This window comes from Sorex araneus, chromosome 7 (genome assembly GCF_027595985.1).
Source record: "Sorex araneus isolate mSorAra2 chromosome 7, mSorAra2.pri, whole genome shotgun sequence".
NCBI lineage: Eukaryota > Metazoa > Chordata > Mammalia > Eulipotyphla > Soricidae > Sorex > Sorex araneus.
Genome location: NC_073308.1, coordinates 21,732,831 through 21,745,882, shown reverse-complemented (window position 1 = coordinate 21,745,882; position 13,052 = coordinate 21,732,831). Strand labels below are relative to the sequence as shown.

The 13,052-nt window shown below is 49.7% G+C and overlaps 1 protein-coding gene across 4 annotated transcripts in view; it reads right to left on the bottom strand.

Annotated features, from left to right (window-relative positions):
• The window catches only part of MIA3 (MIA SH3 domain ER export factor 3), a 42,280-nt gene that overhangs the window by 12,046 nt on the left and 17,182 nt on the right, over window positions 1-13,052 (bottom strand). For 2 of the 4 annotated variants that reach the window (XM_055144567.1, XM_055144568.1), the window contains exons 5-9: window positions 12,599-12,772; window positions 10,498-10,643; window positions 4,191-4,316; window positions 1,561-1,582; window positions 165-253 (exon numbers count right to left, since the gene is read on the bottom strand). In XM_055144567.1, coding sequence (XP_055000542.1) covers window positions 165-253; window positions 1,561-1,582; window positions 4,191-4,316; window positions 10,498-10,643; window positions 12,599-12,772 — 557 coding nt within the window. Of the gene's footprint in view, window positions 1-164; window positions 254-1,560; window positions 1,583-4,190; window positions 4,317-4,648; window positions 4,912-10,497; window positions 10,644-12,598; window positions 12,773-13,052 lie in introns of those variants that run through there. The other 2 variants (XM_055144569.1, XM_055144570.1) reach the window with 1 other exon arrangement.

Genomic DNA, 13,052 nt, shown 5'->3' with positions numbered 1-13,052 from the left:
AGAGGTGAACCCTTGGAGCAGAAAGCAGTGCTTTATGTGTAAGATGACTTGTATAGTAGGATATGATAACAAAAAATACGACTTTAAAACCATTAACGAACTGGAAGACAGGAGCATAGGATTCATCTGGAATCGGAGGTAGAGGATCATAAGAATAATCATACCTTCTGTTCATAATTTGACAATTCTTGAGCAAGTTCTGAATTTTCTTTTTTGAGATTCTCCACCTTCTCAGAAATTTGTTGTTCCGTAACTAAAGGTTGGGGGTGAGAGAAAAGGGGGACAAATCCAGGAGATTCATGACTAAATCAAACTGCCTTTCCCCTTGTACAGGCAGGCATGTGTGGCCAAGTATGACATGGAGATGCCGTCTAAGCATGACTATCATGTCTCCAGCACACCACTAGGGATAGATTCTGAGCACCTCACTATAAACAGCTCCCACAGTACTCTCCAAAAATGTAATTTGTACTTAGTACAATAAGGCATAAAAGAATCATAAAAATGAAGTCTCTGAGGGCCGCAGAGATGGTATAGATAGTATAACAGGTAAAGGCACCTGCCTTGCTCACAGCCAAGATTTAATCCCTGGTATCCCACATGGTCCCCTGAGCGCTACAAGCCAGGAGTAGTCCAAAAACAAGAAAGAAATCACAGAAAGAAAAAATTCTTCTGGGCCTATCCAAGCAGAGCTCAGAGGAGCCAGAGGCCACTGCTTGCATGACTCTGTCCAGCTGTGGCGTCCAACAGCTCAGTGCCCAGACAGGTGCTCCTCAGGCCAAGCAGTTCCAAGCCACACGTGGTGGTACTGGGAGGAGGGGAGGCCCCTGGGGCGGCTGCTCGAAACTGCAAAGCAGAAGCTCCAGCCCTCTGACATCCCCCCGTCCAGAAGGACTAACACTTAGGGGCAATTACTTTGATTTCAACCAGATTCCAATTTATTTACTCACTGACTCTTTAGACCCAGTGGTGCTTGGTCCCAACTCTGTGCACGGGGGACAGTCCCAAAGGCGAGAGGGAGACCCGTGCAGTTCACCCTTCCCACACGCAAAGCGTGAAGTCAGTCTGCTGAGGTCTCTCTGGCCCCAGATCCAATTTCTTTTCAAAGACAAGAAGTATAGGCTACTTTAGGCCAGCATCCTTCCATTAGGAAGCATCTTTCTTCTCAGAAAATGAAATCACTTCAAATTGTCAGTTGAAAGAAGAACAAAAGCAAGCATACTGGTTTGTAATTCTATTCCTGTAGCTATTTACTTACACCCTATACTAATTAAACCATTAGGTTAGGCACCTCACTAACATGTGAAATTTATTTGCATTTGTTTAATGTTCATAGCCAGTCTTCCCAAATTAAACTAATCATGATCACCCTATCATGTTCCACCTCATTCCTCTCGATTTTGAAGCATCACCATTTACTCTAAGATTAGTAAACTTTGAAGAGCTGTTTAAGTCAACCCACTGTATTGATGCCACTGTATTGAGTTCTAGCTTATACACAGTTCATACCAAACACCAATATTAAGGGGTTAGCATAAATAGCAAAGTCTAAATATTTACCTTGATACTTTTTATTCTTTACCTAAAATAAAATTGAAAAAAGTGAAAACATTTTAATAAATTATTATAGTACCTAAATAATTGTCAAACTGTAAACTTTTTTGGTTCAGTAAAATTAATCCACGGGATTAATAAAGTTGACATGCACTACATGTGTAATTTTGGTGGTAATAATTCTATAAATTATCTATAAAACTGAACACAAATGTAGTTTTATAATTAATGCTTATAAACCTGCTATATACACATCAGCTTTATTGAGTGCTTAAAAAATTACTTTCATGTTAAATATACTATGCTTCACAGTATATATAACTTATCTTTCATAGTTTTCTAAGAAAACACTTTTTTGACAATCCTCAAGAAACCAAAATAAGGCCTAGAAACACAGATTTTTCCAAAAGAATCTGCAGAAACAAAATTAAAGATAAAATTTTTAAATTAAAATATGCCTCTTTCTCACCAAAAAGCACCTCAGAAATCATACTCAAAGTTGGATGACTTTACAATTCTTACAAGCTAACAGTAGGTCACCAAGTAAATTTGGAGGATCACAAAACGTCCTTTACATGTCTTCAAATCAGTACCTTTGACTTAACTATGTGTGTTTTACTTGATTTAACTATTTTATGTACCTACTATCCAGCCTCTCATCAAAACTTTTTGGGCAAGGAGCCAACAGGTGGGCAAGTTTAAGCTAAGCCACTTGACGTCTGCAAGTTCCTTAATAAATCTGATAAGAACAAGGGGAAAGATAACACCTAAAACAGTCTTTCCTAAAGTGGATGATAACAGCCCTCCACCAGGGGCACTGGAAAAACGGTGTGTGGGGGGGCGAACAATTGCCTTAGCACTACCTGAGCTCACTTGAAGGTAGATAATGGAGGTGGTGGGGAAGAGGGAGTAATTTTTCGGAAAGAGGGGAGATAGGTTAAGGAACTTTGGGAACCTCAGTCCTAAAGAAAGCACTGATAATGAAATTCAAATATCTCAAATAAAAAAGGAAAAGAAAAGAAAGAGGGGCTGGAGCAATAGTACAGCAGGTAGAGCGTTTGCCTTGCATGCAGCTAACCTGGGTTCGATTCCCAGCATCCCATATGGACCCCTGAGCACCACCAGGGGTGATTCCTGAGTGCAGAGCCAGGAGTAACCCCTGTGCATCACCCGGTGTGACCCATAAGCAAAAAAAAAAAAAAAGAAAGAAAGAAAAATACTATCTCTGTAACCCACAACTTTATTGCCCCCTTTCAGAGAAAGGCTGGATTCTCTGATCAGTGCACAAATCTCTCAATTTTACCTCAGAGCTCCAACTTGACCAAAATAAGAAAAGGAAAGGACTCGCTAATGTCACCACCTTCGAACAAAGGAGCAAGACTCCTTTGCCTTCCCTCCATCCAATTCAAGAGCAAGAGAAAGGAAGAAGCACGCCAAGGTGGAGTCCAGAGACCAAGGTTCTCTCTCTCAGCGAATGAGCTGCAGTGAGGTCACAGAGCCTTCAGGACCTCATCAAAACCGACAGCTGTCAGGGGAAAACTAGAGTGGAAAACAGATGATCTCCTCTCTTTCCCTTTTAGTTTCTTCTTTTTTTCTTCTTTTTTTTTTAGCCCACCCCATCCCCCACACAGCTCAGGGGCCTGACAGTTCCCAGTCTCCCCTCTTTCCTTCTGCAAAGAAGAGTCCCCGAAGGTTACAGAAGTTTTCAGAGGAATACAGAAGACTTTGTGATTTGTTTTCTAATCCCTTGACAAAGTACTCAGTTTTATAAAGCTGTGCATCCAATCTACTGGGCAACTTAAAACTATTAGGTTTCAATTCTTTTACACAATTAATCTTAATGCATAATACAAATACATAATATTACAAAATAAAACATGCGGCTCAGTCACAAGTGCATGTAAGTACACATATATACATAAGCACAAAAGACACATTCTGCACAAAACACACATTCTGCACAGAATAAAATGAGGAATAAGACTAACGGTCTGTCTCTGAAAACTATTAATCCAAATCTGAAAATGGCTTATTTTCTAAGCATAATGTATCTGATCCAATCAAGATCCATAAAATGTATATATAAACATGTAAAGAGAAAACACTATAAAATTATCTAATCCATGTTTTCTTTTTCTAGTCTGTTGTTTTTTTCTTGCATTTCTTTTCCTGTGCATAATGAATGTATTTATGTAATGTACAATTTACTTAACACTTTCAGAGACTGGTTTCTTTTAGATCTGTTTTCCCACTTACCAAATTATGAGCATTTTGGTGCCCAATGTCTTTGAGAGTTTAAAAGCTACCCAATAACCCATTAGATTGGTATCAGTTGTGATGGTACCAAGCTGTTGCTATAAATGCATGATTACCCATTCTAGGATAAATTACTACACATGACAGTATAGTATACAAAAGGTTAAAGACTTCACACTCAACTGCCTTCAGGACCGCTTTAAGCATTCCCACCCCTACCACCAGCAAACTTTAGGTTTTGCCTTAAGGGGTGGGTACCGAACCATTTCACAGGTTTAGCTGGGGACCATAAGCATCCCTCTGTCTTCATGCTGGGAACCGAGGAAGAAACAATACGATGTTCTCACTCTGCGAGTCAAGGTACACGTTGGCTGACGTACCTCCAGGAGCATCCTCCAAAAGAGAACGAAGGAAACGACGCCCAGGAAGGCAGTCGCCAGCACAGGCTGCCAGGCCAGGCCGTAGAGCCCTGGACTCTGCCCGTCGTCAGGTAAGGTGGTCATCAGCTGAGGGAGACAGGAGGAATGCGAGGGCTAAGAAACCCACCCTCGCCACCTGCCCGCGCGGGGTCCCGGGCGGCTCTCGGCCCGGCTCTGCTCCCAGTGCTCCGGCGCCCCCGTGCTGAGCCCGGCTCCCTCCCGTGCGGCCCCGCAACAGGGACCCACACTTTGCCGCCCCCCCGGCTGCTCTTCTCTGAGAGTCACGTCGCGCAGAACCGCGGGGGGCGGGGGGGAGCGCCAAGCCCCCCGCCCCCATTCACCGACCCGGGCAGGGACCCCGGGGGGGGGTCGGGAATCAGCCACACGCCGCCCCGCCCGGCCCCGCCCGCGGGCGTCACCTGCAGCAGCTTGGAGGCCAGCGCGGCGTACAGCACCGACAGCGCGCCCAGCACGCCCGCGTCCCCCGGAGGGGCGCTCCCGGGACCCCCGGGCGCCGGCACCGACTCCATGGCCCGGGCGCCGCCGACCGGAAGTCAGCGATCCTCCGGGGCCGGCCCGGCCACCCGCCACTTTCTCCGTCCTCCCCCACGGTCCGCGTCTGGGCCTCAGGCCGCGGGACGCGCGGGACGTGAACTTCGCCTCCTGGCCCCGCTCGCCTCTGGACGCGCTCCGAGCCCCACGTCACAAAACGCCGTTCCGGGGCGGGGCGTCCGCGCGCGGGGGGCGGGGCCGCGGCGGGGCAGCCAATGGGCGCCCGCAGCGAGGGCGCGGGGCCAATAGGCTCGCGCGGAGGAAAACCGGCGTTCGTTAAGGACGCACCCGCCACGCGCGGAGGGCGCGGGCCAAGGAGGGGCGGGGCCGGGGGCGGGAGAGCGGCGCGCGCCCCGCCCCGCCCCGCCCCGCCCCCAGCCCGTCCCGCACCTGCCCGGCGGCCACCTGCACCCAGCCGCGGCCCATCACAGCCACCGTCTCTCCCTCCCGGCCCCGGGCGAGACCCTCCTCCGTGGCCCTTCCAGCCCCCTGCTCACCTCCAGCTCTCCCATTTGGGCTCTGGCAATTCTCATTCTAGGGCGTCTGGGCACTGATTGCTCCATCGATCCGCGCCCGCGGGGCTGCGGTCAGGGTTTCTGGACCAGGGGTGTGGGAGAGGATCGTACGAGGGACGGGTCTGCGAATCGCCGTCCGAAAGCTGGACTTACGGTGGGGGCGTGGGGAGCGGTGTCGAAATGTGCAGATCTTAAAAGGCACAAAGGCATGCCTCTTCCAAGTGATACTGTCAAATTCACCAGAGAGGAGGACCCAACCGTGAACAGCTCTGTTAACTGTCTCTCGCGTGATTCCATAAAAAATAGATAAAAATAAAGGAGAAAGAAGCTGGGAAGCCCTGAGCCAGAAGAGCAGCGGAGGTGGAGTGGGAGGGAAGGTAGAAGCCAAACTGCAATGAAGGAAGTATGACACTGGCCCAAGAATGCCAACAGGCAAAGGAACAAAAGAAAATCTAGAAAAACCTAATTGCGTTGGAAATTTGGGATACAACACAGTCAGCTGGGGGGGGGGCGGACTAATAAATAATGCAGGGATAATGCTACAATGGGAAATGATACATTTTGAAAATAGTTTTCTCATTCATGAATTCCAAGTCGATCAGAAACTTTAATTTAAAAAAATACTAGAAGCTACCTGGGTAGAAATATATGGGTGTATTAAGAGTGAGCAAAATCTTCCTAGTTATATTTCAAAATCCAAGAGGAAAAAAGTTAACTTGATCACAAAAAATATTTCACCCCACAAAAATAAATTTTAAGAGGAGGCTGACAATGACTGCATAAAAAATAATTGTAATGATATTACAAGAATTACAAGAATTGTTCCTAAAATATAAAGAACTGTCCAGACAGTGATAGCACAGCAGGTGGGCAACAGCCTTTCAGCTGATGTTGGTTCAACCCCTGGCATCTGCACGTGATCCCGAGCCTGCAGGAGTGACCCCTTCCTTGAGAGCAGAGCCAGGAGGAAGCTGTGAGCACCACCAGGTACTGCCCCAAAACCAAAAAATATTAAAATTTTTAACTAAAGTGCATAATTAGATGTTTTGATACTTTAATGTGTCAGTGAAAATATTTTGATAATTTAAAGGTGTTTCAGAACATTTTATCTTCTGATCACTGGCTAAAAGTTAATAAAATTTATTTCACTTTAATAACAGCTTTGGGGGGTAGCAAAGAGATAGTACAGCAGATAGGATGCGTGCCTTGCATGTGGTCAACCCACCAACCTGGCTTTGGTCCCCGGCAACCCATATGGTCCCCAGCCACCTCCAAGAGTAATTCTTAAGGGAAGAGCCAGGAGCAACCTGTGAGCATCGCCAGGTGCGGCCCCAAAAGAAAACTAAAGAATGGGGAAAAGGCTTTGGTTCCTAGAGTTTTTAAGTTTTCCCTGTTTCTGTTTCTCTGATTTATGCTCTTCTCTTGATTTCTATCTACTTCTTTGGGATCAATTTCATACTCTTTTTTCCTAATCGCTCATGGTGACATATCCAAGGTGACAATATCACAAGGCTGCACTGGGGGAACTGAGGCCCACCGGCTGGAGCTCATGCTTTGCATATGGGAGGCCCAGGCTCAACCCCTGGCCCTGCATGGGGTCCCCCAAGCACCTCGAGAAAGGACTCCTGAGTAAGGAGTCAGCTGAAGCCTCCAAACCACTGGGTATGGATCCAAAACAAAGTTTATACTAGTATTGATGGCTTTTATACTAGTATAAAATCCCAAGGAATGCTTTAGTCACATCACAGAGAAGTGGGATGTTTCCAATTTCATTCAACTCACAAGACCCATTTTCCTTTTGATTTCTTCAAGCCATTGCTTATTTGTTTTCCAAATACCTGGGGATTTTCAGACTCAGATCCCCAACACCTGGGGATCTTTTGTTTATTTTCATTGTGGTCAAAAGAATATTTGCTGAGTGATTTAAAACCCTTTCGATTAAATGACACTTGTACTACAGCCCAGAATCTATCTGGGTAGATGTTCCCCAATATACATAAAAAGAGGATGTATTTCTGCTTACCCGGAGAGGAGAGAAGCAATCTAAACATGTCAGTCAGGTCAAGTGAGCCGATCACATCATTCATATCTTCTAGATACTTCTATACTCACAGTTACTGAGAGAGGAGGTGCTAAAACGTCCAATTACAATCCTAGACTTTTTCTTATACTTCTATCAACTTTCCTTATAGTTCTACATTTTTTCATTTGGTTTTGGTTTTGGTTTGGGGGCCACGATAGAAGTTGCTAGAATCACTCCTAGCAGTATTCCAGGATGCCAGGAATCAAACCTAGGACTGCTGCAGAAAGGCAACCATCCAACCTGCTGTATTATCACTCCAGTGCCAGTTCTATCAATTTTTGACTCATGTACTTTGAAGGTTGGCTGTTAAGAATACATTATTTCTAAGAAATCTCACTGTCAACCCTGTCTTAGTGTATCTGTATTGGTAAGACCTTTTTTCTCTGGTGGTTTTATAATGGGATGGCGGGCCTCCCAAAAAGTGCCCAGGGGACAAGGATTGGGAAGTAAGGGAATAATACAACTCCCAGCAATGGCCAGGCAGTGACAGCCTGTTGAGTTCAGAGCTTGAACCCCAGGAATGAGGAGTCACAGCCGGTGGTGCTGGGAGGCAGGAGGCCCCCATGATGCCAGGGTCAAATTCAGCCTCACTGCACCCTCTGTTCTTGCCCTTCGTGAGTGGCATATCCCTGCCAGCCCCATGCCTTATACCAGCTCTGTGTCCCACGAGCCCAGGCCTGATCTAGAGCTCAGTGCCTCTCCTCAAACGAAATGAACAAAGACTTCCTCCCAGAACTAAAGACCGTCCAAATCTTGAAGCGATGGGGATTCCTTTGGATAATGCAGTTCTGGGTTCTGACACTGCTTGAGGATATCATCAGAAATATCAGTATTCGAAATTCTTAAGTCACACGTGGCTTCTCACGCGCAGCTGACACCACCAGGACCACGGCAAGAAAACTGGGCAAGTCTGCCTGTCCTCCGTCTGTCTCTCCTGTCCTAGGGCTCAGGAAAGCTCTCTTCCAGGTAAGACCTGCCTACACCCCCCTTTGACCGTGCAGAAGAGGTGGCGTGGAGTTAGCATTGACAGAAAGAAGCACTCAGATATGGTGCGCACCTGTTTCTGACGACTGCAATCCCTGGTCCCTGCAGCTTTTGTTTTGTTGGTTTTTAGCCCAAATCTGGTGGCGCTTAGGGTTTACTCCTGACTCTGTACTCAGGGAATCACTACTGGAGGGCTTTGGGGTGCCAGAGATCAAACCCAAGTCAGCCAGGAGCAAGGCAAGCTCCCTACCCACGGTACAATTACTCCAGTCCCAATGTCTGTTTTGTTTGTTTGGGGCCACACCCAAAAAGGTGATCTGGGTTAATCCTGCCTATGCATTCGGGAATCACTTCTGGCAGTGCTCAGAGAATCACATGGGATGCTGGGGATCAAACCCGAGTTAGCTGTGTGCAAGGAAAGTGCACACCCCCCGCCCCCGCCCCGTACTGTGGTGTCCCAGAATCTGCCGGTTTTTTTTTTTGTCTTGTTTGTGGGCCATACCCAGTAATGGTCAGTGGTTACTCCTTGCTCTGCACTCAGGAATCCTCCTCATGCTCCAGCCCCCAATATCTACATTTTTAAAGAGGAGGAAGCGGAGGCTTAAGGTTTGTCCAAGCTTCAAAATGAGGAATCTGGTACTGGAAACCAAATTGCCAGGGCTCAAACCCCACATTTTTGATAAAACAACTAAAAGAAATAAACAAAAGAAATGAAACAAGGGGCTGGAGTGATAGCACAGCAGGTAGGGTGTTTGCCTTGCACGCGGCCGACCCGGGTTCAAATCCCAGCATCCCATATGGTCCCCAAGCCCTGCCAGGAGTAATTCCTGAGTGCAGAGCCAGGAGTAACCCCTGTGCATCGCCAGGTGTGACCCAAAAACAAACAAAAAAAAAATGAAACAAGATGTATCCTTACATGGGTCTTGAAAGAGCAGAGTCAAGCAGGAAAAACACCTGCTGAGAAAGCCAAGGGCAAGGGGCCTCCAGCACGCAAAGCCCAGTCAGGCCCATCATCTCCCGAGAGAAAGTCTGAGTTCAAACAACCGCCACCAGGGGGAGCTAAGTCCTAAAGTGCCCAGAGGAAAGGTCTGACTTGGAACCTAACTCCCTTTGGAAAGAGAATTCGGTACAAACGTTCTTCCATTAGCAACTTTGGCTCTTTCTAAGAAAGCAATCCGATCTTATTCCTGCCTGCTTCCAACTTTCAAGGCATCCCTGTCCTGACAGTGTCATATCACATTCAGGAAGAAACTTCCTTTAGAGCTGGCCGGATCCCCCTCCGAGAGCCCCTTCCCTCTGGTGCTATTTCCCACAGCGCCCTCCCAGCTCACCCCCATCCTGTCTCTCCCCGCCTCCCTCCTCTCCCCGTAGCACTTTAACTCAACAAGTCACATCAAACTTCCATGTATCCTTCACCTCGACTCGAAACACGTCTATGTTCATTTCTGAACGCCTTCCCCGGCACAGTGCACCCACACTTGTTCCCGCCAAATCCCCTGCACAAACCCTCTCCCGGTGCTGAAAGGAACCGAGACCCCACCAGAGCCATAGGTTTGTTTCCGAGGCACCTTCAGAGAACCACAGGAAGTTTCACAAGGATATTTTAAGTGTTTTACCTCATGCTCCACGACAACTTAAGGGGCCAGAGAGACAATACAGGAGATAAGACGCTTTGTGTACATGCCAGGCTATATCCCTGGCACTGTTTAGGGTCCCCCCCCAGAGCCAAGAAAAGCTCCTTATCCCTCTGGGAAAGGACCCAAACCTCGCTCCATCCCATCTCCCCCACCCACTGTCACTGTCACTGTCATCCCATTTCTCTTTGATTTGTTCGAGCGGGCACCAGTAACGTCTCTCATTGTGAGGCTTATTGTTACTGTTTTTGGCATATCCAATATGCCATGGGTAGCTTGCCAGGCTCTGCCGTGCGGGTTGATACTCTCAGTAGCTTGCCAGGCTCTCCGAGAGGGGCGGAGAAATCGAACACGAGTCGGCCGCATGAAAGGCGAACACCCTACCACTGTGCTATCGCTCCAGCCCCCAACCCAAACACCAAAAAACCAAAAAATAGAAACACACCAGCTTGAACACTCCAAGAACCAACTATAGATCAGAAGAAATGTGTCCAACTTACCATCCGAAGTAAGTAGGCCACGCACGAGTATATCAGATAGGCTGCACCATCCAGGGGTGTGGTTCGCGCTGCGTCCTCGATGTCTGTTTCCAGCTGCTTGCCAGCCCCATCGGCATCAGCAGGTGAGCTCTCGGGGGTGAGCATCCCTGCAATCCAAGGGGACATGGAGTCTTGGGCTTCACACTTCCCAACCAGGGGTCTGTCCTGGTTCTGAGTTAGCCACTGCGTACCCACAACACAGCACTCACAGGGAAACGTGAGTTTGGTTTCTCTTATGGAAAATTAGACACAAAAGGAAAAACCCAGAATTCCCTACTGGCACCCTCAACCCCTCAACTTGGAGACAGATCATTTCCCACCCACACTCCAGGCCCAGGTCCCAGCCCATGAGCTGCTCCGACCACGGGCTCAAGGGTGCGGCTCCCACAAACACACGGACATGGCGGCCACCTCTCTGGAGTGGGCAACTGGAGACCGTTGGCAAGTAAGGAAGGGGGAGACTCTAAGGGGTGCACCTAGGTTTAACCTAGCACCCAGCGCCTGGCAAGCAACCATCACCGCCCACTGTGTGCACATAGGACAAGGCACACACACCAGCATGTGGCCACCACCAGGAGCGACTGTGGGGAAAGTGCATGAAAGGGTCCCATGAGTGGGGAGAAACGGAGGGATTGTCTACACCGGGGGTATGGCCTGGTGCACCATCCACACGAGGAGGAACTGCCCCCAGGGTATGCCCGCAGCCAGTGCCCCCTCACTGTTCGTGCCTGTGCCCACACCCGGGCTCCAAAATGTCAGAGTGTACCTCGGCCCAGCCGAGGTGCCGGAAGACTGGGGAGAAGATGCACCTGGAAAGGCCGCTGTGTGTCCTCCTCTGTCCTTGGGGCACCAAGCACCCCAAAAGGCAGTTACAGGAGTGGCACCCAGCATGGCGGTGCCAGACTCAGAGTGACATGGTCAGCAGGCAGGCATGAGACAGCACACGGCTGGCCCCAAACTTGAGACACGGAAGCCTGTGGACTGTATCCTCGGTGGGCAGCAGAGGCCAGGCCCACGGGCATCACGGGGACAGCTGCCCCTTGACCACATCACGCCACCATGGCACCGTGGTGGGCACGCAAGCCAGTCCCACAGAAACCAGAGTGCTGCCAATACCATCACCGGCCGTGGGCGTGTTAAAATTTTCATCTGGGGGTCAGAACAATAATAGAGCAAGGAGGACACTTGCCTTGCACACAGCCAACCTGGGCTCGATCCCTGGGTACCCCTGAGCCCCGCCAGGAGGGATCTACATGAGGCAAGAGTTAGCGCAGAGCACCTCCGGGGGTAGCTCCAAAAATCAAAATTAATGAACAAATACAACTTTCTGTTTTAAAACCACTTTCTTGACCCGGGAATTTGCCACGGTCCCTCCTGGGTAAAGACCGCACCACCATGTGCAGCCACCTGGGGCACATTCCCTCTGATCTAGTGCACAAAGGTACTGGTGGGACAACCTCCCTCCTGGTTCTCAGAAGCCTCTCCAGGCAGGCAGATACCTGAGGGCAGACAGATCCCTGAGGCGCATGCAGGATTGCAACGTGGAGCTTAGGGACTGGCCCTGGCACCAGGAGGTCCCCCAAGCACTGCTCAAAGCGACTACTGAGCACAGATGCGGGAGCAGCCCCTGGGCACCTGTGACATGGGTAGCCCCCGCCCTCTGCCCTCCGGCGGGTTGGGGGTAGAGGAAGGGTGACAAGACTGGAGGGTTTCTAGTCAGCAGTTTCTCAGTCTTCGGCCTGCAACGGAAATGTGAAGTTCTGGAGAGGCTGTGTGACGCCGGTGGCTGGCTGTCACCCCCCGAGTTTCTGATGACAGAGAGCTACTGTCCTAGGGCAGCGGGCCGCTGGGAGACAGCTTCAACACAAGCTACCAGCAGCCCAGCTCGGCCCTGAGGGTCAAGGGGGACCGTGTCCGTCTGTCCGCAGGTCTGCTCTGCTCCCGGCTCCCTGGGGACCGACCTCTGGACCACACGTACACCTGTTCCTCTCCTTCCTTCCTCACCCCGGACGGGCTTCCTCCTGGCATGGTCCCACCTAGTCGGGGGAAAGCACAGGCATACCTGCATCTGTGTCTTCCTCAGGACTCGGCTCTGGGGACACCTCGGTGGCAACCATGGCACTCTCCCCGGGCGGATCCACGGGGCTGGGCTCTCCAGGAAGCGGCTCGGGCTCGGGCGCCAGCAGCTCCTCCATCTTCTCTTGTGGAACGTCCTCTTCAGTGGGTGGCTGTGGCTCTACAGGAAAGGACGGGGGACCCTCTAGGCTTCCGCGGAGCGCAAAGGCCCGGACCCACTCAGCTCCTCCCAAAGGCTCCCCCCACCATGTCACAGCCCCCTGCAGGCCTCCCGGGGCCGAGCCAGGTGCCAGGGCACTGAGTGTTTCAACTGTCCTGACCCCACTCAGGAGAGGCAGCGGGACAGTGCAGGGGCCACAGCTCTTTCTATAAAGTTCCCTTTTGAAAATGCCGGTCTGGGTAATCCTAAAGCAGAAAAAGGGTCAGGATCGGCATGCAAG